This window comes from Vipera berus (assembly GCF_964194415.1).
Source record: "Vipera berus genome assembly, chromosome: 4".
Classification (NCBI taxonomy): Eukaryota; Metazoa; Chordata; class Lepidosauria; order Squamata; family Viperidae; genus Vipera; species Vipera berus.
Window position 1 is genome coordinate 59,622,009 of NC_138206.1, and position 26,649 is coordinate 59,648,657.

At 38.6% G+C, this 26,649-nt stretch overlaps 1 protein-coding gene across 5 annotated transcripts in view; it reads right to left on the reverse strand.

The window, feature by feature from the left end:
* KDM6A (lysine demethylase 6A) overlaps window positions 1-26,649 on the reverse strand; it is a 180,673-nt gene that overhangs the window by 79,548 nt on the left and 74,476 nt on the right. For 3 of the 5 annotated variants that reach the window (XM_081327938.1, XM_081327937.1, XM_081327935.1), the window contains 7 exons: window positions 21,800-21,858; window positions 17,741-17,861; window positions 12,156-12,210; window positions 6,157-6,191; window positions 4,408-4,506; window positions 3,742-3,835; window positions 1,278-1,404 (listed from right to left, as the gene is read on the reverse strand). In XM_081327938.1, the coding sequence (XP_081184064.1) occupies window positions 1,278-1,404; window positions 3,742-3,835; window positions 4,408-4,506; window positions 6,157-6,191; window positions 12,156-12,210; window positions 17,741-17,861; window positions 21,800-21,858 (590 nt within the window). The remainder of the gene's footprint in view (window positions 1-1,277; window positions 1,405-3,741; window positions 3,836-4,407; window positions 4,507-6,156; window positions 6,192-12,155; window positions 12,211-17,740; window positions 17,862-21,799; window positions 21,859-26,649) is intronic. The other 2 variants (XM_081327939.1, XM_081327936.1) reach the window with 1 other exon arrangement.

Sequence of the window (26,649 nt, forward strand, 5' to 3'; positions counted from 1 at the left end):
GAGGATTCCAGAATACTTGTTTTATCATTCACTATTCAAAGTGACAAAAAAGCTGGAAGAAGAAATTCAAAACATAAATCAGTGCTTTCTTATTTTTGCAGCCTAAATAATATACAAGAACAAGAAAGTAGCTTAGCAAGTCTCGAGTATGAATTGCCACGACTATATAATTGCCATTATTTGACTTAAAATTTGGAAGCTTCACAAATTTACAGGATGGCAATAGATCAAATAGCAAAAGAGCAGCACTTGAGACAGATTCAAAAACAAGATCACATAAACTTCTCTTCAAGTAGCCACATGTAGTTTTGCTAATGGTTTCATCTCTATAGTTATTCTGAACAATCTGAGGCTTATTACAAAAAATGATAAATACTGAACATTTTCCTACAAAATAATTGTCTTCAAACAAACCACAGATAGGCTTGGTTAACAACCATTTCTTCAGTAACTGTTCAAAGTTATGACAGTCTTGAATGAGGAGATTTACAGCTGGTCCTCAAAGTTGCAGCTATTGCACCATCCCTGGGATCACATGATCACAATTCATGGCAACTGGCTTGCTGTTACAACAGCTGCAGAGTCCTGCAGTCACGTGACCACCATTTGCAACCTTCACTGCTGGCTTCCAACAAGCAAAATCAATGGGGGACTTGGTAGGAGGTCACAAATGGGAATAATGTGATTGTGGAACACTGTGACTGCATGGGATTCACCTAAAGTCACACATAAAATTACCACTGTAGGTCTATGCAGTCACATGATGCCACACTTTACTATTGCAAAGCTTAGCAACAGATTCTCTGGACCCAATTACCATTAATTAACCAACTGTGGTGTCCCTGTGAGTTTTACTACACTAATCATAGCTGAGTTTAGGGGATGGACTTATCTGTTTCTTTAAGCCATTGAGTCAGCACTGTCTGAAGACCAGCAGGACATCATGTCGCAATGCAGAGCACATGGCAAAACACAGAATGTTTTGAAGTGGGACCTATTAATCTACTGCATTTACATGCTTCTGAACTGTTAGGTTGGCAGGAGCTGAGGCAAGTGATGGAAGCTCATGCCATCAGCGGTGGCAGAACTCGAACAGCCAGAGCATAGACCTTCTCTGGCATCTTTTAAGCCACTGAACCACCATGCCTCAATGAGTAATTCTATAAAATGTAGTAATTGTATAAAATAACATTACTCTATTATATAAATCAGGCATTTGCTTCTTTTACCTATATATTTGCTGAACCATAAACTTTGTTATCATAATTCATTCTTACCGTCCAAGGAAATACCAGGATTGGCCAGAGTTTGGATCTGCCTCTAGAGACTTTTGGAGACACTGAATAGCATAGTTTTCCTTGGTGGCTTTATCTCCTAATTGATCCACTGTATGATGCATCCAGCCTAAGAAAAGAAACATGTATATATTATTTGGTGTTTATGTTCTAGAATGAACCAGATTATTTATTATGTGTATAACCTTCCAATAAATAATTTAGATATTTACTTTACCAATCCAACAGAAAACAAGCACTATAAAAGATAACTAATTAGCAGACAAAAACACAGTCTGCTTAAATCTGAGCATCTTTACCAGTGAACCACTGCAGGTTTTCTTACAATTCTCTCGTTTTCATTTGCTTTATCAGAACAAATGGAAACTATAACAATTATTCAATACAAACTCTCCTCTATGAGAGTTTATGTGTAAGCAAGAGAGAAACGCAATATACAATTAGGGAAATATAAATAATCATAAATGTAACATAAAAAAAGAATGAGTATATCATTGTAAGATTTAACCAGCCACTAAAAGGTAAAATATAGAAAAAGATACAGAATAGATACAGAGATCCTGAATTCATTACAATAATCTATATCAGAGAAAGGAAACATTTTTATTAGTAGGAGATTTAATGTTAGACTACCTGTAAAGGAAATCCATTTTTGTATTTAGGATTAAACTAACATGGGTTAGAGGCTGATGATGTGCTTTAGGTCAGGGGTCCCAACCCCTGGTCCATGGACTGGTACTGGGCCGCAGCATGCCAGCAATTGGTCCGCAAAAACGAGTAAAGCCCCATCTGTGGGATGCAGGCAGCACACAAAACCACGCACCTTCTAGTATGCAGAAAAACCTCTCTCCATGGAACCGGTCCCTGGTGCCCAAAAGGTTGGGGACCGCTGCTTTAGGTTACTAAGCTTTATTTGGGTGCAGCTGCTACAGCTGAAGCAATTCCTATATAACACCTGTCCCTTTTTTTTTAAAGGGCTTGGCTTAGAAAACAGTTAAGACTCAGTTCCTGTTGTGACTCAGGGCCAGCCTGTGGGTCCGGCAGCCGGCTCAGATGTCTCGGATGACTCAGATGAGGGGGAGGAGGAGGGTGTGGAAGACGAACTGGCTGATGATGGCTTGGAGGCTTCGCAGAGCCCCCAGCCGGGGCCCTCTTCTCAGCTGCGTAAGCCCGATAGTGCGGAGGATGATGACCCACAGCTGGCCCTGTTCAAGGACGCCCGACGCAGGAGGCAGTCGAGCAGGAACAAACAGAGAAAGGCTGTGGGACTCCTCGGGAGGAGGCACAGGGAGGCCACGCCCTGAACTCTAAATAAAAGGAGTGTTTGGGGAAGGGCTGGTTGCTGAAAGCAACCCTTCCGTTTGAGGATTCAAGTTCCAGTGTTTTGTTTCTTGTTCTGTTGTTTGAGTAATAAATCTTGGCAGACGCTTTCCAGCCTCAGACGCTCTCCAGTCTCTACTGTTTGAACAGGGGTTTGCCTTATTGCAAGGCCGGTAGCAGGCTGGTTCAGAACAGTTCCCAGTAGCAAAACCAGGAAACTGTAGTTGTTTCTATAGCAGCACTGATAGCTGATTTCATAGAATGCAAATACATTGCTACTTTTGGATAAAAATGTATTTTAGATACTAGTATATTTTATAAAGGGACGCAGTGGCTCAGTGGGTTAGGACGCTGAGCTCGTCGATCAGAAGATCGGCAGTTTGGCGGGTCGAATTCTGAGTGCCGCATAACAGAGCCTGTTACTCGTCCCAGCTTCTGCCAACCTAGCAGTTCGAAAGCACGTAAAAATGCAAGTAGAAAAATAGAAAAAAATGGGTTTGGGGTGGGAGGGATTTGGGGATATATTGTAAAATTTTGTTTTTGTAAAACTCTTTAATAAAAAAAAAAAGAAAGCACGTAAAAATGCAAGTAGAAAAATAGGGACCACTACGGTGGGAAGGTAACAGCGCTCCATGCGCCTTTGGCGTCTAGTCATGCCGGCCACATGACTACAGAGACATCCTCGGACAAGCGCTGGCTCTTCGGCATTGAAATGGAGATGAGCACCGGCCGCTAGAGTTGGAAACGACTAGCATGCATGTGCAGGGGAACCTTTACCTTTATATTTTATAAAGTTCTATATAATTCTTTTTCTATATTTTTTATATAATCAATATCAACCTGTAATTGTACCATAGGACAAAAAAAACACTAAACCATAATTGCAACAAGGTATTGAAAGTAAAAAAAACACCATTTACTTACTTTGGATATTAATATCATTCTGAAAGTTTCACTGAAAAAAGAGCTATTTGAAGAAAAAAGATGACTAATGCAAAAATATCAAGTATTTTTCTATTGAAAAATTAAAATCTAAAATTGAATTTTTTGAGAACTGGATGCATTACAATGTCCTGCAAACCAAGGAATGTTAAAAAGACCCTTACATTTCTTCATGTATACTTACCTAACTGTTGTAACACAGTTGCTTTCACTTGTGCAGGAAGATTTTCAGACTGCAAAAGTTGTTCATATTCCTTCTTTGCCAAATGATATTTTCTCTAAAAAGGAGAATGAGATGTTATTTTAAACTGGAAGCTGGATTGACATTGCATACATACATATGAATGTTAATGGCAACTAACACATTGCAGCAGAATACTATACTTATGATGAAGAAATTATTTAAAGAACCAAATTCAAATACAATATTTGAATCTGGTGAATCCTGATCTATCAGCTTACTATTAATTAAATGTAAACTATTCAAATTCTACTATATTACTAATGCTCTACTCAGGTGGTGATGACAATGTCTATTTAATGAATTTAGACTGCCCATGTGCAAATCCAAAATAAATTACTGAAGAACCAACATAAATTGATGGAATAAACACAATCCATTAAATTAAACAAAAGCTAATTATATTCAAAATTTCCTCAATGTTTAACACTGTCATTTTTCGATTCTCAATTTCTATGCTTCTCATTAGATTAAATCTCTTACAGGGTATGTAAAGGTCAATGGAAAAGATGTGGAACGAGTGAGGAGATCCTTAATCAAAGCAGGGTTTTAAAACAGAGCAAATACTGTCAAGCAACTAGAACATCTGCCTTTTCAATTCAAACATACTGGGTTGGATCCAGGGCTGCTGCTCCACAAATGGAAGAGCCTCTTCCGTTCCCAGAAGTGAGTTGGATCCAGTGGATGCTCCTCCTCAACTGGATGCTTCTGCAGGTGGAAGAGGGGGAAACAATTTTCACTGATTTCCCCTTCCCCCTGCAGCCCTCACTGCTATGTCAAACACATGCAAAAGTGGCCCCCAACCATCTAGAACAGATTTCTGAGGGCATACAGGCTGTAGCGAGAGGGGAAAATAAGCAAAAATAATTTCTTTCCCTCACCCCTCAACTGAGGGATCTGTTCAGTTCTGCCCCATAAAATTCTGTAAAGAGATCTTTTACTTAATATGTGACTAACACTAGGCCCAACTAAGCTGGTCAATTATTGCAGCTACCTGGATCTGTGAAATATCATCTTGTATTATTTACTTAGATTTATTATGGCTATCCACTCCAAAAGATCTAAGTGGCTTATAGTATTGAAATATACAGTTAAATCGGTTTAAAGAATAACAAAATCTAATACCCCAAACTTTAAAAAAACCCAATCATAATAAAAAGAACACATAGGGGCTCCACAAACACATTAGTTTCAGGCCTGGGAACAGATTAGTTCTTAAGGGCCTTCCAGAACCTCAGGAGAGTAGACACCTTACATATTTCCGGGGCCGGGCGGGGGGGGATGTAGTTCCAGGGATGGAAATAGAAAATGCCTGCTTCTAAAGTCCCTCAAGATGGCAACACTTAATTGGGGGATTGGACCACACCCACTCTGCCAAAATCTGCCCAAATATACCAAGTGGGTAGAAAATAGCTATGTATGAAAATATAATATATTTATTTATTTATTTATTTATTTATTTTTATTCCATTTTATTCCATTTATATCCCGCCCTTCTCCGAAGACTATAGCTAATCAATAAGATGTGAACAAATGGACAAATATTTGAGAGAATAATTATCATTATGTTTAACTGTAATCTCAACTGTAATCTTAATGTAGGATGTGTGCGTATGTGTTATTATTTCATATACCAAATTATATAAAGGGTATGCTTTCAATTCCAACACTATATGGATTTATCAGAAAACAGAAATGGAACTCAATATTATTGAGTTTTTTTAAACATAATATATTCAAACATTGTAATAAATCATTATCCAGGCTGTTTAAGAGTTCAAAAATATTTACTACATTAGTATCATTGATCAGATCAATAAAGATATAAGTGATTTGAATATCCTCTGAAAATGCACATTTTGTACATGTCATTTGAATACATTCTAATTTAAGGATTTCCTATCTTCCTACGTTACATACTTTACATTTGTACATTTTGACTGTTCAATAAATAAATTTCTTTGGAAATGTAAAGTAGTATCAACAATGCTACATTCAATAAGCCAGTAACAAATAACAATGATCACATAGCAAAATTAAGGACCATAAAGAACTAGAAATTCTTTAAAAAGTCCAAAAAAGTTTTCTTAAGTTCTTAAGAATAGCCTAATTTTAATATATTTGTTTCTGGTTTACAAAAATGTAAACAAATAAGTTTGATCTGTTACAAATAAAAATACAAATGAAGTTATAACTATTTGTAAAAAGAAAAAATGTATGTCTTTTTACTGGTTTGCCTCTTATAACTACTGTATGTAATTTTTTGAATTAATGTGGAAGAGCTTGATTACAAAATATAGTTCCATCGACATATTCCAAATTGTTATATTTAATATCCAAAAGGTATTACATACTTACCTGGGTTTCATATAAATGGGCAACATGAAATCGAACTGTAAAAGTACAGAAATGAAAATATTAGGAATAGCAGATTCAAGGTAAGTATTGCATATATTGCTGTGTATCCAGGGAAGAAAAGGACATGTACAGAAGCAGAGAATATAGTTCCATCCTTCCAGAAAAAGATGTATCAAAAGAATTTTACCCACAACAGCTACAACAAATTTGAGTTGTGCATGCATATAAAGAAAATATGCAGGTCTAGGGAATTATTTATTTACTTACATACTGTGCCTTTGGGTTCCCAGACTAGTCTCTCAAATTTTCTTGACAAGATTTTCAGAATATTTTTTTTATTAGGGCAAAGGAAATAGCCAGCAAATGGGTTCTGTTTCAATTCAACTTAAATATATTTGAATAGCTTTTTAGGCTACAAAGAAAACATCCTTTGTCCAATTCTCCAAAATACCAATTTTATACAATGTTATTTACTGGTTTCAGGAACAAAGTATTTTTGAAGTGTCTGATCATTCAATGAATGTTCAAAGCAATTTATAATAAACCATAAAAAGCTAGATGTAGCAAGAAATTAAACATACACTTGGGAAGACATCAAGTGTTTTAGAATCCTGGGTTATCATTTCCCAAGTGACTCTTAATTCAAATAACAACTCCTTCATGATAGAAACTTATTTTGACACAAGCTTCATCTTTTGTCCATCTTCTTATTGTAAAAGAAGAGGCTATATCTGAAGCATTGAATAAGATGCTTAGCAAGGTAAAGTGATTTTGGCTTTCTGGCATACATTTTTAATTGTGTTACAATTTAGCCTAACCATCTAAGGGCCAAATATTAATTTAATTCATATCACAGGCAACTATAATAGTGGAAAAAAAATCATTAGGGTGAGTATGAAGAAACAAATCCTGGTATTACCGAGCATTACGCTAGTTCTTTCCCCAAATAATAGTAAAGTTATTTAAATGCAAAAGGATTTTAAAAATGGCTGTAAGTGCAATTATCAATATATGACCCCATCTCTTAGAACATAAATATACATTATATTCTGTATTTCAGGTATCATTCATATTTATAAATCACAATGGGTTTTTTTCCTGAAGAAAATTCACCTTTTCAAGATTTTTAATGAAGGAAATTTGTTTTTCTCATAATTTAATCCTGCTACATTGCTGGCAGTACTAGAGTTTTTATCTTAAACAAGAATTTTGTGGCACTTAAAATTAAAAAAAAGACTACAGAATATGCCAATGTGTTGAAACCAGAATAAGCCACCATATCTCAAAACATTATTTCCTTTCCAATATTTTAAAAATTGAGGGTGAAGGTTTGTTCTCCAAGCTTGTGGGTTGGTTTCCAAACGTTTTGTTACCAGACTATGTAACATCTTCAGTGGAATTATTCAGAGAATTTTAAAAATTCAAACTGCCTCAGAACAAAACATTATCCCGCACCTGTGTTTTTTAAGCAGTTTAAGGAACATACAGTAGTGGTTTTCTTATAAGATGCAACTTTGTTTGGCCCATAAAAGGCGGGAGGAGGGTAAAAAAGAGAAAAGGAATCTTCTTTGGTGGGCAGGGAATATAGTTAACTGAGCCCAGCACAGGTAGTCCTTGGTTAACGATGGTAATTGGGACCACAATTTCCACAACTAAGTGATGCGCTCATAAGGTGTGATGTAAGGTAATGTAATTGTTTACAGACAGCAATTCCAGCAGTCCCTCTTGTTAATCGAATCCCATCGGTGTTCAGGTAAACCTCCACCTCAATCCACAGTATTCCTGGCTTGGCCTTTTCCAATTTCGACCTCTCTAAGAAAAGAGACCACCTCCTCTTGAACTCCTCTTACACACCCTCTCCCCATCTCTGCCCTTTAGGCTGCCCACCTACCCATTACTCTCACTGACTGGCCAGCCTGCTTCCATCACAACCTCCACTGCTATACTGGCTGGGGCCTTTTTTTGTGTGCTGCCTTCTTTCGCACTGGGATTATCTTGGATCCTGCCCAGGGCCTCCATTGACGGCCCATCCAGCGACTCTGTTCTCACCCCACCCAGGGCTTCTGTTTGTAAATGAACCTTGCCATATGAAAGAAGGTGTTGTGATTCAGGGTCAGCCTGTGGGTTCGGCAGTTGGGTCGGACGACTCAGAGGAGGAGGGGGGTGTTGAAGAGCTTGCTGAGGGGGTTGGAGATCTTGCTGATGAGAGCCCTCAGCCAGGCCCCTCCCACCTGGTCACGACGCAGACCCAGCTGTGTGAGTCTGACAGCGTGGATGAAGATGACCCACAGCTGGCCCTGTTCAAGGACGCCCGACGCAGGAGGCAGTCAATCAGGAGTAAACAGAGGAAGGCAATGGGGCACCTCGGAAGGAGGCAGAGAGAAGCCACGCCCTGAACTGTATAAAAGGGGAATGCGTGGGAGGGCTGGTTTGCTGAAGGCAGCCACTTGAATAGCTCCTGTTTCATGGTTCGTGTCTTGTTCTGTTTGCTTTTGTATCCATAAATTTGGCAGGCTTAGTTCCAGCCTTTTGCCTTCTTGTAAAAGGGGTTGTCCCTGCCTTTTCTGCAGGGCCGGTAGCAGGCTGGTACAGAACAGAAGGCCCCGGCTATGCCAGCACAACAGAAGATCCTTCTTTCACAAAAGCACCTTATTTCAGGATAGGCCCTGGTGGGGCATGAGAGAAGCCCTGGCTGCACTTTCACAAAAGGCAGTGTGAAAGAAGACTCTGGCCAATACAGAAGACTGGTATGGAAGATGGTCTGCGCATCACAGCAGACTAGATGGACAGCAGGGGTGGTGGATAAGTGGGTAGCCAAAAGATGGTCATAAATGCAGATGGGCCTCAGTTGGCATGGCTTTTGTTCACATAATCACAGGGGCATTGGAACAGTTGGAACTTCAAGGACCAGTCTCATTCAGTGCCATACTTTGAATAGTTGCTGAATGAATGGATGTTAAGTGAGGAGTACCTGTACTGGGAAAATGCAGTGTGGAGTCTAAACTCTAAAGAAAGCAGAAAATGAAAAATGAGAAGAACTCCCAGTATTTTGTAAACTGGACATTGCCTCCCATGAAAATTATTGTCTGGTGATACCAGAACATTTTCAAAGTTGTAAATGAATCTCAGAAAGGCACAACCTTTTTTGGGCAAATTATCTGTCTTGCAACTTGAAATCTCTGATAAAGAATCAGTAAATAAATATATGGTACTTTTAATGAATAAATAAATTTTCTTATCCAGCTACCTTGAAAGCATAATGTAAGTTTTGAAAGTTCAAAAAAATAACCAATGAGAAGAGAGAAGGAAGGGAAAACAGGAACCCATTATAGACAAATGCTCTTTTTGTCCTGGTGGTACTGTTAGGCTTTAAAAATGTGCAACTAATGGTAAATATAATAGTAAAAAGGGATGAATATGAAGAAATGCAATTTTATTCAAAATATTAATTACAGGATTGGTTCTAAGAATTTTTTTATATGTATTTATATATCGCATTATACTCCACCTCAATCAAAAGACTTTTCTGCATGAAAAATTAATTAAAACAGCCACAGTGCAATTAAGGGATTTTTAAAATAATAATAAAAAAGATTGTATAATAAATAACCCAATAAATCAGTACCAGTAACAAAAAGACGGGAAAAAATAAGTGATTCATGAATTCAATTGGAATGGTCTTTAAAAGAGTGAAGCTTCTAATATCCTCCTAAAATTCATCAGGGAGTCTAATATTAACTTAGGAAAATATTCCAAAGCACCAACATGACCAGGAAAAAACAGTGCCTCTTGTGCTTTAGCTTCCAGAAGAGTAAGGCCACCAGTATTAAAAAATTAAGCCAAAGCAGTCAAAGAACGGATGAGTTTTGAAGACAAGAAAGACTAGAGAAAATTATGTATTGCATTATACAAGTTCTGGGAAAGGTTTAAGAAGGGTGAGTGGAGCTATTTAAGGAAGCATGAAGGTTGAGAGTAACTCAGGATACACAATCAAAAACCAAGAACAGTATGGGGTCAGTGCTACAGAAAGAAAATTTAATAGATAACTTATGCCGGATACAGAGAATAAATGGGAAATTCAAGTTAAGTTTGGAATTGGGCAAATGAAGTAAAGCTGTTAGAATATAATAGAATATTCTAGAATAGAATATTCTTCATTGGCCAAGTGTGATTCGACACACAAGGAATTTGTCTCTGGTACATAAGCTCTCACTGTACATACAAACAACAAAGTAATATAATCATAAGATTAAGATACCAATAAGAGAAGCTAATAGGAAAAGTGAGAACAGTTATACAGCCCCACTACATGGGTATGCAATCCCCTATAGCGGCATCCTGAGTTAAAACAGCTTATGTCCAGGATGTGAAGGGTTTGTAGATATTTTCTCAATCCTCTGATTTGTGCAGTATACAGGTCCTCAGGTGAAGGCAGGCTGGTTGCAATTGTCTTTTTCTGTGCTCCTAACTATCAGTTGAAGTCTGTCTCTGTCCTGTTTTGATTCTTGTACCAAAGCAGAGAGTTACAGAAGCACAGATGACAGATTTAATAATTCCTCTGTAGAACTGTATCAGCAGCACCTTGGGCAGTCTGAGCTTTCTGAATTGACGCTTAAATAAAACTTTATAACTTTACAGTCCCTTTAAACAGCGAAGCTATCCTAGTAAATTTAGACTTTTCTCAGTCTAATCAAGTAATGGCGAACCTGTGTCCTGTGTCTCACAGATGACATGCCAACATCCCCCTCCATTCTTGCTCGTTTTTTTTGAGATTGCAGAAGCCACATGAGAATGTGGTGTGCTTTCATGCAACCTCCAGACCCTCTGGAAATCTGCAGCCTCAACAGATGTGCAAGAATGAAGCATGTTTTATTGCTGTTTTCAGAGGCTGTGAGGCTATGCAAGAGCATCTTCTGAAGTTACTTCCAGACTGAAGGTCTCGTGTAACCTGGAGCTCAGACAGGCATTTTTTTCCTAAGTGGTAGCTGTGGTAGAATGTTTACTTGACAAAGTATTGTATCAGGTGATCATTTCAAACAGTAATGAATACTTTGGAAATGTGGACCAGGGGACATGCTCCCTTTGTTCTCTTTTCCAAGCTCTTAACAAACTACTGTCTTTTCTATGTTTAATTGAAAGTGAGATTCACCATTGCTAAATGGCTGGCATTATTCTAAATCAGGTAGTATATGAAAGACACTCAAGGTAGGGTCCTTTCAGCTATATGCAGCCGTATCCCATTTACTTATAAATAAATGATGACACTGGTTTAATAAAGAATGCTTTTTCATTATTGTTGTTGTTATACCAATGTCTGTGTTTATTTCTCATTATAAGGAAAAAATTACCTAGGCAAAATTAAACAATGACCATTCATGAGAAATTGTTCAGAAGAATTATTTGTAATGTATTGGTCCAACATTTACCAAAAAGCTAATTACAAGACTTCTCTGTAAATGTAAAATACGGTTACAGGTATGTAGGTCTTGGCGTATTCGGGTCTTTTCCCGTGTAAGATTGATAGTGTCTTGGCGACATTTCGACGAGGTCCCACTCGTCATCTTCAGGCTGGTGTCTTCGGCTTCGTGCTTGTGCGAGCAAAGCGTGATCGGAGCTGCCGTCTCTCTATAAATATTGGTGGGGGGTGCTGGCTTTGTTACTGTAAGCGGGTTGGTTGGCTGTGTTGTTACATGTTGATTGGTTGATGGGGTTATTGTTTGTGGATCCACAAACCAAAATAATGATTGTCGCAGTTGCGACTACCACCTATGGACGGCCTGAGTTTGGGCTGATACAGGGCTGAGTTTGGGCTGATACACACACACACACACACACACACACACACACACACACACACACACACACTTTAATGCCAGTTACAAGGTACTATATGAAATGTAAATCATCATACTAACCATAGAAATTCATTATAAGGATATGATACAGGACATAAAATGATTACATTAAATACAACCGTAATAAATGCTTAAAATACTTACTTTCAGCATTGGACAAAGTGCAAGGATTGCAGTCAATCAAAGCTAACTGAAAATGCTGCAAAATGATACAAAATAATTATTATTTCTCCTGATGAAAACTAATAATTTTTAAAAAATACTTGAAACATATTTTCATTGTAATAACTCAATGAATGAAAAACTTTTGATAACACGATCATTAACATACGGTTAAATAACAGAATTGTGAATGGAAAGCCAATTAAATTTCTAAAAGTATAAACAATGTTTATAGGGACGCGGTGGCTCAGTGGGTTAGGACGCTGAGCTTGTCGATCAGAAGGTCGGCAGTTTGGCGGGTCGAATCCCGAGTGCCGCGTAACAGAGTGAGCGCCTGTTACTCGTCCCAGCTTCTGTCAACCTAGCAGTTCGAAAGCACGTAAAAATGCAAGTAGAAAAATAGGGACCACTCCGGTGGGAAGGTAACAGCGTTCCGTGTGCCTTTGGCGTCTAGTCATGCTGGCCACATGACCACGGAGACGTCCTTGGACAAGCGCTGGCTCTTCGGCTTTGAAACGGAGATGAGCACTGGCCCCTAGAGTTGGAAACAACTAGCACGCATGTGCGGGGGAACCTTTACCTTTACCTTATAAACAATGTTGCAAAAAATTCTAATTTGTGGTCAAGCAACTGATAATGATACTGTTAACAGAAAAATGATAATTTTGTAAATCTTCACTCCCATCAAACACATAAAGCATAATCACATAAGAATTTTAAATCGAAGATCACTAATGATCAATATGATCAAATAAAAAGTCAAACTAGGTATTGGAAATAATACACTGGATCATAAAATCTGCTGTAGTTACAGCAATTTAAATGAATGTATATATAAAAACAAACTGTGTGTATACACATAAACTCACACAAACAAAGCAAATCTTACAAAAATATTGGTTATCCATAAGTTGTTTGCCCTTTTAAAAAAATTCAAGAACCAGAATGCAATGTACTCTGAAATGTTCCTCTTAAATCTATTGAAGTATAAATATATTTATGAAACCCTCCTGCAAAGAAAATATCACCAAGGGGTTTTTCATATTAAGATTTATGTTCATTTGCACAACAGAGTATTTTTTCCAACACATGCCAACATCAGAAGATATAGATATATAACTAAAAATAATGTAGCAATAAATTATATAAAAAGGTAAAAGTTCCCCCGCACATGCATGCTAGTTGTTTCCAACTCTAGGGGCCAGTGCTCATCTCCGTTTCAAAGCCGAAGAGCCAGCGCTTGTCCAAGGACGTCTCCGTGGTCATGTGGCCAGCATGACTAGACGCCAAAGGCACACGGAACGCTGTTACCTTCCCACCGTAGTGGTCCCTATTTTTCTACTTGCATTTTTACGTGCTTTCGAACTGCTAGGTTGGCAGAAGCTGGGACGAGTAACAGGCGCTCACTGTGTTACGCAGAACTCGGGATTCGATCCGCCAAACTGCCGACCTTCTGATCGACCAGCTCAGCGTCCTAACCCACTGAGCCACTGCGTCCTTTAATATATTATATAGTTACTTCTAATTATTACTGTGCATCCATGAACAAATCTATGAATTTTGAACAATCCAGTATGTCTACCAAAGTTCATTCTGAGAAGTATTATTTTTAAAAAAATCAAAAATATGTAGAACAAACCTCCTTTATCTCCAAATGTCTATGGAGATTCTCTGTCATCCAGATCATGGTTGTCCCTAAGGTACTTTTTTCAAAGGCAACTGGACTTTTTGTTTTTCCCTGAAGATTTTTTTCCTTCTCATCCAATAAGTTTCTTCAGTTCTGACTGAACGGTAGAGAATAGAAGGATTTATATTCCTTGCAGGCATCTGGTCGTTAGCATTCTCTCTGAATGTTGAGGCTACTTGGAGGTTTTTATCTGTATACTCATGATTACCTACATTGTGCAAAAGGGTGTGGAACTTTCAGTGGTTCCAAGAAGGGTCCATACCCATTTGCATTTTTCAGGTGGCCATGAGAGCACAGAGAAACCTCCAAGTGGCCTCAACGACTCTCAGAGAGAGGGCTAACAACCAGATGACTGCACGGAATATAAACCCTTCCATTCTCTACCATTCAGTCAGAACTGAAGAACTTCTTAGATGAGAAGCAAAACATCTTCAAGGAAAAACAAAGAAAGTCCAGTTACCTTTTGAAAAAGCATATTTGGGTTTACCCCCAAATAAACTATTTATTATCTTCACCACAATAACTATCAACTCATCACATTAAACTTCCAGCTATAAATCTCTGAGCCAAACCAATGCTAGTAAATATCTGCATCTCATACAACTATTGCAGTACTGAAGCCAGGTATTACTGTATGAAAGTTAATATGCAGGAGAAGCCAGAGAACCAAATATTTCAAGGTAAAAATCCATCTAAAGAAATCCAAATCTGAAGAGGATTGTCTAAAAGTAATTAATCAGTTAAAGTTCACAATAAAATGACCGATGCAATCTTTGCAAATAATTAAAAGTATAGTATTTGGTAACTACCGTGTTTTCCCCAAATTAAGACCCAGTCTTATATTTTTTTTTGCCTCCAAAAGAGGCACTAGGTCTTTCTTAATTTCAGAGAATTTCTTACCTTAGGACCACCACAGCCAGGCCTCCCACACCTCGGCATCTGTCACGCCGTTGCTTGACTTCTTCTGTGGCCGCTTGCCGCCATTTGCAGCCGGATGCCATGTGGCACATTGCGCTGTTGCCGCTTCTCCTGGCAGGACACCACATGGTGCTTTGCACCATTTCTGCTGCTCGTGGCAGGATGCTGTGTGGCTCTTTGGGCCGTTTCCGCAACGGAAATGGCCTGAAGCGCAGTGTGGCCTCCTGCCGCGAGCAACAGAAGCGGCCCAAAGCACGCAACAGAAGAGACTCGAAGCGCTGCACAAGCAGAAGAAGCAGCCCGAAGTGCCATGCGGCATCCTGCCGGGAGGAGCAGCAACAGCGCAATGTGCTACATGGTGGCCGGCCACGAGTAGCGGCAAGTGGCCGCAGATGTCTGCGGTGCAACAGGTGTTGGGGTGTGGAAGGTTTGGCTGTGATTGTCCTACTGGTAAGGTAAGCAGGTGCAGGGCGCGTGGGGCAGCTTCACCCACCCTAGCTTGATTTTTAGGGGTGTGCCTTGCCCCAAAACTAGGGCTTAGTTTTGGAATAGGGCTTATATTAGGCCCACCCTCAAAAATCAAGCTAGGGCTTACTATCTTGCTGGGTTTAACTTTTGGGGAAACACGGTATCAATTATTAACTTACTTATATGCAAACAACAGTTTTCTTCATCACTACATATTTGAAAACTAGAATTGTCTTTTTCTTAAGTTTTGTTGGTATTTCTACAATGTTATGTTATCATGCCTCACAACCACCAAGTCAAAATAACACTTAAGACTAGAACTAGATTTTTAAAAAAAATCAAAGAAAAATATCAGGTTGTTTAAAATATTGAATGCTGTGATGTGCTGGAAGTGAAAGTTTATTTTAACAGGTCATTCAAAAAGTCAAGATTAAACACTTAATAATTTTTACATGTGTTTACCATAGGTAGAAAATCATAACTAAGTTCAAATCTTTGAGAAGGATAACTTATAATCTATAAACGAAGCCTGATCCTGGGAGTTGAAAGGCTTTCATAATCAAAGTGCTGTCAAACAGGCAGAAATATATCTGACAAGCAAGGTTAAAAATGAAGCTGCCATATGCACTGCTAAATCAACTCATTTGTTCTCTAGAATTCTTCAAAATCAGAATCTATTCTTTTAAAGAAAGGAGGTTACGATGTATTTTTTCCACTATAGGCTACATAATCAAAACAGGAATCAACAGTATATGCAGGACAAAGACAACGCACTTCATCTGCATAAAATGAATACAGAAGGTTTGGTCTAAGGCAGAGGTGTCAAACTGCTGGCCCGCGGACCGGACGCTGCGCCCACCCCATTGCCAACAATGTCAAAACCATCCCGATACGTTGTGTGACATCATATGACGTCGCAACTTTGACATGTCTGGTCTAAGATCACATGCTTAGCCCAATTCTTTTCCTACATGGCAATAATAGAGTAACAGAGTAATGTTGTATTAAAATATTAAGACATCAGTTTATTTCAATCCAGATTGTTAAAGGTTCTTTGGAAAATTCCAGTAAAAGTTATTGGAATGAGGTTATGAGTGAAAAAAGTTTCTAGACTCCTCTAATTTTGACTCTGTACTTTTCTTCAACTTTTTATTCATCTGCTTGTGTTTATAATTCTATTTATCAGTCGCCACTCAAAAGTGTTTTTTAATTTTGTTGTCCAACAATAAACAATGATACAATATTAACAATGTCCCTTCTTTTTAAAATCTGATTAAAGGTGTGTCAAATCTCTTGTTGCTACTCTGCACTACAAAGCATAAAGGCTTCTGATTTTTATATTGCTGTCAATAGGAGTATTGACTATATCATAAATCACTCAGTTTGCATGCTAACAGTAATTAATTATGCAACTGGATAACTACATTCTCACTCTGGTGTAGCACTTTGTGAATAATCTTTAAATCCACAAGAATATTTTCTACCAAGTCCAAAGAGCTTTATGCCAGCGAGCAATAATCAAACCTTCTCAATATTATTTTGAACTATTTTTCAATAATAAGAGAATTGAGAGAGGGAGGAGAGAAAGTTGTGATGCATATTTATGACTCAGGTATGCACAGCGGCAAAATTATTACAGGGAATCCTTGGCTAATGCCCTAACTGGAATTGAAACTTCTGTCTCTAAGCAATGTGGTTGTGTTTACTGTCTTGTTGTAGTCATTAAGTAAATATGGCTTTCTTTCATTGAGGGTTGCAAATGGTGATCAAGTAACCCCGGGATTCTACAACTGTCATAAATACATGCTGGTTGCCAAATGCTGAAATTTTGATCATGTGACTCTTGTGATGTTGCAATGATCATAAATGCAAGGTAATAATTCACTTTTTTTTCAGCACTGTTGTAAATGGTTGCAAGTCAAGGACTACAAAGAACTATTTCCCTATATTACACTGCAAAGGTATCAAAGATAGGCTAAGTTCAGTCAGAACCCAAGGCTATGTTTTAATAAGCAGCAAAGAATTCTGTTTACTTTTAAAATATTTCATTAACTGCATATTCAATATTCTTTTAAAAGAACTGCTAATTTTCAGTAATTGAGTGTTCAAAAATTAATCAAGGTAGGATTTTAGCTCATAAAAATATTTTTACAAGGTATCCTCTACTCAATAATTATCTATTTCTTATTATACATATGATGAGGACTAAACTTCATACATACACCTGAATCGTCTCTGGATAGTGAATAGAAAAAAATGAAGGATTCAATTATTTTTTTCAATTCAGAGTGTACGTGAAGCTGCAAGATCCAATAAGTTCATAAATAAATTCCAATCTCATCTGTAATATAAGGGCCAAAAGTTAAGTATATGAGATAGGCAGATTATAAATTCATTCAATCATTCATTTGAAGAAAAGAAATCCATATTTGAATTATGACAAGCAAGTGTAATAACAAATAAATCCATTGCTATTAAATATGTAAACTCTTACCTTAAAACTAGACTCAAAATCTGTCTTCACTTTGAACATAAGCCCAAGTCGTAAATGAATTTCCTTGGCGCGGCAAAAACTGGGATCAACATAAAGCACTTCCCGAAATGCTTTAATTGCCCTAGGAAAACAAAAATGGGATACTGAAATGTTCTGTGAAGAACAGAAAAAAATCTTAAAAAGAAAATTATCCAGGAAAAATGGACATATTAAATGAAAAAGAGTCAGTTTGGTGTAGTGATTAAAATATCAGAGTAGAATCTAGGAGACCAGGAGTTCTAGTTCTGCCTCAAGCATGAAACCAGCTGGGTGACCTTGAGGCAGCCATTTTCTCTCAGCCCCAGAACAAGGCAATGAAAAACCACTTCTGAAAAACCTTGCTGGGAAAATTGCAGGGACTAGTATTGATCACAAGTAAATAAATAAATTCCTTTTAGATATTTTAAGGCAGGTTCCCCAACTCCCAGGTTACGGCCCGGTATAGGGCCATGGCTCATTGGGAACTGGGCCATGAAAATGGCAGGCAGAGCGCAAAGCTCAGTCTGCATAAGCGGGGCATGTGCACACAAAACCATCCCTCTCCTCCCCCCCATGCTGCCGCCGCCCCTGCCAGTCCTCAGAGCCAGAAAGGTTGGGAACCACTGCTTTAAGGAGAACAACTAAATAGTTTTAAATAAGAGTTTAAAATTTGCTTAATTCTGAAACCAAATGATACTAATATTTATAACAGAATAAATATCTATTAAATACACTAATTACCATCAAAAGCAGGTAAGCATTAATACTTTATTACATCTACATTTCACAAAAGTGTGCAAACAGGTAACTATAGCAAATTAAAGCATATTTATTTGCAAAAAACTAAAAAAATATTAAAACCTTTATAGCATCAGAAGCATAATCTGTAAACTTTTGATTCACAAGACATGTCAATGTCCTGTTAAAAATCGTTTTCTGCTTCATATTCATGCATCAACAGTGAACAAGAACTCTTGAAGATTCAGTGACCAAAGCCTTCCTTAAGAAAGTTTAATCATATTAAAGTTATTTATTTTATATTTGTGGGATATTCCTAGAAGACTGATAACTAAACAAACCTGCAATTTCTACTATCTTTCAGCACTAGCTACATAATTTATTGTAGCCAGTGTCTTCCTATCACAATTCAGCGTAAGCCTGTTCCACCAATCTCCAGGTGCTATTTAGATTTCACCTGTTAGATGTCCTGATCATTTATCATCCTGGCAAACTGAAAATAAAGCAAACTGTAATTGAATAATTTCTGGAAATTAAGTTGGAACGCAATTAGTTCTTTAAAAAAGCAAGATCATATAATTTTCTCTACTGTATTATAACTGACGGTACAAGTAAAATCTCAATTCAATAACCACATTTAGTAGACTTCAGATGCAACAGATTCGATTTCTTTCTTGACGTCCCTCAACAATAACAAATAAATTCTGTTGTACTCTAAATTGTTTGGATGGGGCAATTAAATTTACATTACTTTTATATTAATTCTACATACTTCACAAAGGTTTATGTCATTTAAGTAATGACATACATATGCAGATGAAATAAATTGGTTCAAATGATTTTGGGATGTGGCTCTTCACCATATAATTTGTTCTTCACTATATTTTAGTTTGGGTTCGGGGTTTTTTGTGTGTTTCAGGGGCTATTTTAATTGTTATAGGCTCTGCGGTTATGGGAGCAATGCAAAAAACCATGTTTATTGTTTTTAATTTTAATTGTTTTTATATCATGGATACTTTACAGTATTTGTTTTTCTTATTGTGAATATTTTTATTGTATTTTATTTTGTTCTAAGCCAGGGACACATAATAATTAGGTAGCACACAAATTTTATCAAATAAATAAAAATGTCCCACAGAATAAATGCCAGTGCTGACATTGCTTGTGGAGTGAAACGAGCACAGCTATTTGGCTATTTCATAGCAAAGTACCATTGGGTATTGCTATCCATTTGGAAAATACAGTGTGTGAAAGATTGGTTTTTAGATGAGTCTTGAAAGCCCAAGAATAAATATGGCAAAATGGTGCTGTATGGTTCATATAAATAGTGAGATCATAATGGGCACTCAAAACTGTTTCCTATGGTGCTAATGCACTGGGGAAAATGGTAAGTTTCATAAATGTCTTGGTTCTAGTATTAAGCTGAGACTGACATTGTGAGAAATGAAACAAACCAATGAAAAATGAGGGAGGATTTCTTTGTAAGACAAAATTGTTCAATTTGATTTAAAAATGTGACAACTACCGAAAAAGCTATCTTCCAACAGAGGAAATCAATTGGAACAGTAGCTATAGGCTCAAAGGATTCTGATATTAACAAAGACAGAACAAGGGAGTTGGAAAGGGCAGATACGAGAGGAACTTGCTAGAGGCAATGAATACCTCCTTTTTATCTTGACTAGAATCAGGGAGGACAATTTTTTTAGAATAATTTTGCATCTGTTAATGGAAATTTCCTCAATACCAATAAAAGCATAAGAATGAGCTGAAGATCCACTGTGGAAGGTAAAATTACTCAATCTCTCAAGGAAAGAGAAAATCACCAAACAATTTTTAGATTAGAACAGATAGTTTGGATGAAGTGAAATGGGCTATAATAGCTTTGGAATCCATTGCTATTGGTGGCTGATCTCAAAGTATGGCTTACAAATACTGAACAAACTTCACCAAGCCAAAAATTAATCCCTGAATACCTGAACTTAGCCCATAAGGTCAAAGTTGGATGCCTGCAATGGGAGGGCAAATCTTGTAGAAAAGCAAAAAACGAAAAATAATCCAATAAAGCAAAATAATTTTAACCTAAGGACAAAATTGCTAATGTTTTTGTGATCAAAAACAAACCAAAGATGCTTAACAGGAGCCACTGCCTAAAATCTATAAATTCCAAATTCAAAGTGTTCAGATATATATGTTATAATGGTGAATGACAGAGACCAAACTATTCAGGAACAGAGGAAATACTATGCAGAATGTTAAGGCAAGTTCTAAAATAATTTTATTGACAAAAATAAGAAAATTAATGTTTTAACAAATAGTTTTAGTTCAACAATCATTTTTATACTGCATTAATGTTAAATAAATTTACTTCCTAGAGGCACCAACATTTTGATTAGGAAAGAAAAAATTGTTTACCAAAAGCTCTAAACAATCTATTGATGATTGTTTGCATGAATAAGCTTCATATTTTCTTCTAAATGTATGATTCAATCTCAATTATCAGACAGAAATGTAGTATAGTATGACCTGCTGCAGAAAATAATAGGGCTTTCCCTTCTTCAGGGAATCTCTCTATAAATAAATCCCAACAATATTTACGAGGCAGTCAATCTAAAAATCAGTGATGCAGAGATTTAAAATTGTTGCCAATTTATAAAAAAAATAATTAAAAGAATGACATTTGTTCATAAATGTAGGACAAATAATTATGAATTTTGAGTCTCATAAGTAAGTTCAAAATTGCAGTAATATTGGTTCAAAAACAATTTAAAAAACCTGAAGCTGAACCATAATCACCCCCCAAAAACTCTTCTTATGAAAGGAACCTTTAGGTCCACACATAAGGACACATTCTGAATATGGACCAAAACATTAACAATGTGACAAATCTTTGCTGCTGAATTTAACAGGTGGGAGAGAACTATGCCAGACTAGGATGTCACAGCATCTATGAATAAGTAAGGAAGGTACTTGAGAAGAAGAAAGGGAACACTGAATATTTCACATTCCTTCATATTTTGTTTTGGCCAAGGCTGAGAATACTAACATTCCATACTTTTGTGCTGAATAAATCAGTGGCCATACCAACTAAGGATGATGGAACTAGTATTACAGAGGACAAGGCATATAGAGAGGTCAAGCTAACTCTTACTGTTAAGCAATCTACACTGTAGTTTTAAAAAGTTGTTAAAAACTCTTCTTTAAAAACTATACTACTTTTTCATTCACTTCTTTCAGTGCCCAATAAATTGTAGACAATTAGCAAAATAAAAACACTCCCAGATTTATTTATTTTTTGCCACATACCACTGAAATGCGTTGTAATGGAAGTAGACCAAGCCAAGGCCATACAAAAAGGCAGCATTCTGTAAAAAAGAAAAGAAACACTTCTTAAGAACTGATTAAAGTTTTCAAGATTTTAGAAAGATGTTAAGGGTATATTACGTAAATGTAACTGTAGCAGCAGGGTGGGGACCTAAAATAGACAATTCTGAAATTTAATACCATGAAAATAATACAACTAAATATATTAAATTTTTTTTACTATTGCTATTAATTATAATAAAAAGGCAGGTAAGAGAATAGTTCCAATGATGCAGGTTTTAAATTTTGGGAAGTAGGAGAAAATTATTCCTCAGATCAGCCTTTTCTTTTTTTTCAGTTTCCAAGTAATCTCCATTCAAGTCAGCAGAACGTTAAAAAAACAACACCAGACCAAAATAAAAAGAGAAAAAGAAAAAAAAAGGAGGACTAGTGATGTCAGAATATAATCAGTAGGGGTAGAAAAGCTTTATATTTCAGACTATAAACTTAGTTCCAAATAAATCCTAACCTTAATATTCTCAAGAGAAAGCACCCAAGAACTCTAACAAAGCCATACCTCAAACTTAGAAACTTAGCACCAACGAGCTGCAACAAGTTGTTCTGTTTTTTGTCCTTTCCTATTGGATAAGAAATGTTCATAAAGAACTCAGAAACCACTCAATAAGAAAAGCCCTCAAGCTTACCAATGTTATTTTGTCAATCCTTGGCCTGGGACCCTAATCACACACTGAAATACAAGGAAACAGCCAACGTTGGCCATCATTTCCATGAAAACTTTATTTATTTATTTATTTATTTATTTATTTATTTATTTATTTATTTATTTATTTATTTATTTAAATTCCATTTATATCCCGCCCTTCTCCGAAGACTCAGGGCGGCTTACAAGCTTAGCAGTAGCCTTCATTCTATGTCTATGCCTGCTTATTAGGGCTTTCACACACACCCCAAGCGGCATTATTACAAAGTCAGCTTAATTGCCCCCAACAATCTGGGTCCTCATTTTACCTACCTCGGAAGGATGGAAGGCTGAGTCAACCTTGAGCCTGGTGGGACACGAACCTGCACTAATTGCAGGCAGCTGGTGTTACTTAAGGAGGCATTAGCCCACTGCCCCACCAAGGCTGATGATGAAAATGAGACAACAAGCCAAGAAAAACAAAATAGAATGGAATTAATTTAGGGATTATATATAGGAAATAAATCCTTCAAAGGCTCTGATTTTGTGCCTCCTACATCTAGACTCAGACAATTATGAGATGAGGTCATAAAAATGATATGAGGGACATAACTTGGGGGAAAAAATCAAATGCAATTTTACACCGATTCAGGTATGACAGCAGGGAACAAGCAGATTTAGACTAGAAATTTAGACTAGAAATGTCAATCAAACGGGTTTAAGAATTTCAGAAAGTTTTAAACATGCTAGTATTTTAATTTCCATATTGTAAATAGCAATAGCATTCTAACAAATAATACTATGCCAGAAATTGTATTGAACATGGTTATGTTACATGAAAAATGTTTATTAGATAGAAAATGAAACAATTATCCAGCTATCGGCCTATTACTGAGTTAAGGAACATTATTTGTGGCATCACAATCCAGAAAAAATGTATTTAACCATCTGAGTTCAGGGCTTTGTTAAACTGTGATTTCTTACCTGCTCAGTCATGCTAAATGTTTTCTGTGCTTTCTGTGTTTACTACATTTTTCCCTCCCATCCTCTTTTGGTGTGCATTAGCTACATGTGCTTGTTTTTAGGAATGAGGAAGTTGGAAGATCATACAACTTTAATATACAGTGCATTCAGAAAGGATTCAGTCCCCCTTCACTTTTGTCAGTTTTGTTATGCTGCAGCCTTTAGACATTTCTAAAATTCTGTTTTCACTTTGTCATTATGGTATACCGAGTGTAGATTAATGAGAGAAAAAAAATGAATTTCAACAACTGTAGAAATTGTAGATTTCAGCATAACAAAATTGACAAAAGTGAAGGGAGTCTAAATGCACTGTAGATGATTTTGCAATATCCGACTCTAAATGTAAAGGATGCGTTTGAATCTGCTACCACAAAACAGAAATAAACCTTCCGTGACATATATTACGTTGTGTTTTACCCATAGGTTTCAATATAGTATAAGCCATAATTTACAAATGGTTGGATTTATACATTATGGTAAAGCAGGATGTGTGAATTCTCTCACTATTAGACAATGGTGAGAATTCTACACCAGGACTAAGAAAAGTTACAGAATCTTTTTCAAAATCTAGAATCCATAAAGCTGAGTGCTGCAAAATACACATTCATATCATGTGTGAGGGCTCCGTCTAGATCAGGGGTCAGCAACCCAAAACAGCAAAAGAGCCACTCAGAACCGGTTCCGTCATACACACAAAAAAGTGGGAGCCGCAAAATGTGCGCGCGCATGTAGGCATGCACGCGCATGCGCAGAACAAGCAAAAACATACACCACCCCTACACCCGCACCGCATCCTGAGCCGCACGCACCTGTCGCTGCCCAGTGCCGGGGGGGGTGGGGGGGAGGGACGGACTCGTAGGCGACGGGCACTGGGTTGCTGCGGCGCCTTCAGCCCGGGTGCCGCCGGAGCCACCCGAATGGCCTGCCCCTCTCCCGGGACCTCCAAACCTCTGCGTTTGATGAATGCAGCAGCTCTCCAAACCGCCGCCACCCCATTTGCAGAGCTGCTGCATTCCTCCGTGTTTGAAAGAAACTGAAAGAAACACGGATGAACGCAGCAGCTGTGCAAAGAGGACGGTAGCAGTTTCGAGAGGTGCACGTGCACTCTCCAAACCGCTACCATCCCGTTCGGAGGTCTGCCACGCTCATCAAACATGAACGAATGCGGCAGCTGTGCAAACGGGACGGTGGCGGTGTGCTCTCTCTCTCTCTCTCTCTCTCTCTCTCTCTCTCTCTTCCCGTCAGCCGGCTCTGGTGGGGCTGCCTGCCATCCTCTCTTTGCTCGGCTCCGCTCTGCCCAGCTCACCTCCGCCTCCCTCGCCCGCCATTACCTCAGGCAACATCCTCGCTAGTCCGGAGGCAGCCACTGGAGCAGGGGTTTTAACGCCTCACCCCCTCCCTTATCCTTCTCTCTCTCTTCCCCGCCGCCGCCAAAGAGAGAAAGAGAGAGAGAGAGAGAACTTCAATCTGCGCATGCCACTTCTTCCCCGTCCCGCCAAAAGCGCCCGAGCAGAGCGACGGCGCTCCGTCCCAACTACCCCAGGACTAGCGCTGGCGGAGATTCCCACAGCGCCTTCCTTGCTCCTCCGCAGACTGAGGAGGGCCTGACTAGGCGCTCCCTGCCCAGAGCGGAGCGGAGGCGGCCATGGCGGGGATTTTAGCACGGGGGTCCAAGCCGTCCCACGCTGGTCCAAACAGTAAAGAGAGAGGCGAGACGTGGCAGCAGCAGCCCCGGCAAGCTCCTGCTGCCTCCCCTCATAGGAAGGGGAGGGCAAATCACCCCTTCTCCCTGCTGGGGCTGCTAGCCACGGCAGGGAGAAGGAAGGGGGGGACGCGCCTTCTCCCTCGCCGGGGCTGCTAGCCACGGCGAGGAGAAGGAAGGGGGGGAATCGCCCTTTCCTTCTCCCTGCCGAGGCTGCTAGCCACGGCAAGGAGAAGGGGGGGGAATCGCCCTTTCCTTCTCCCTGCCGAGGCTGCTAGCCGCGGCAAGAAGGGGGGGAATCGCCCTTTCCTTCTCCCTGCCGAGGCTGCTAGCCGCGGCAAGGAGAAGGGGGGGAAATCACCCTTTCCTTCTCCCTGCCGAGGCTGCTAGCCGCGGCAAGGAAAAGGGGAGGGGAAATCGCCCTTTCCTTCTCCCTGCCGAGGCTGCTAGCCGCGGCAAGGAGAAGGGGGGGAAACGCGCCTTCTCCCACAGTGAGGAGAAGCGCCTTCTCCCCGCCGGGGCTGCTAGCCTCAGCGAGGAGAAGGGGGCAACCTTAACCCTAACCTCCCCCACCGCAAACGAAGGGGTGGTGAAGGCAGCAGATCTGCAAGCCTCCACCACCCCACCCTGCTCACCTTTTTACTTCTTCCTCTCTTCCTCCACTCTGCCAAGTACAGTTAAAAAAACAGAGGTTTGTGGGTAGTCCCACAAACCAACCAATCAATTTAAACTTTTCAAGTTTTTTTGTGAGAAGTTTAAATTGATTATTATTATTTTTTTGAAAAGTAAACATGGCAGAGGGAGGAGGCCTGGGAGCCGCATGCGGCTCCGGACCCGCAGGTTGCCGATCTGTGGTCTAGATTAACAATAAGGTGTGAACGTCGCCCCTGCCCCTTTCCCTGATGTCTATAGTTTCAGCTAGATATCTTAATGGAAGCTACACATACTTGAATGAATACAGTTTTCTGTTATCTCTGGGATTCTATGTGTCCTCTGATGGAAACACTTTTAGAACTTTGTGAAAAACAGAAAACATCAAGTGATGACAACAGCAATCAAGATCATCTTGATATATCTCTCAGATGAAATTTCTGAAATAATTCTTTATTCACCACTTACAAAAGCATGATAAAGAATGTCTGTAGCTCATACTTCTTGAAAGTAAACCTTTTTTCCTTCCCTTTCAATGAAATTCCTTAATTGTTTCAATTCCTCCCCTCAGGACGCTGCTATATTGCGTTGCATGCCAAAACCATAGACACATTTTTTTTCCGCCCTGCCATCACTCTGCTGAACACCTAATTCCCACAGCACTGTCTTATGTCTAAGGAAATTTGCCCGTGTAGTAGGGCTGTATTACTATTATCCTACTCATATTTCATATTACCTTCTCCTACTGGTATCTTACTTTGTTGTTTGTATATACAT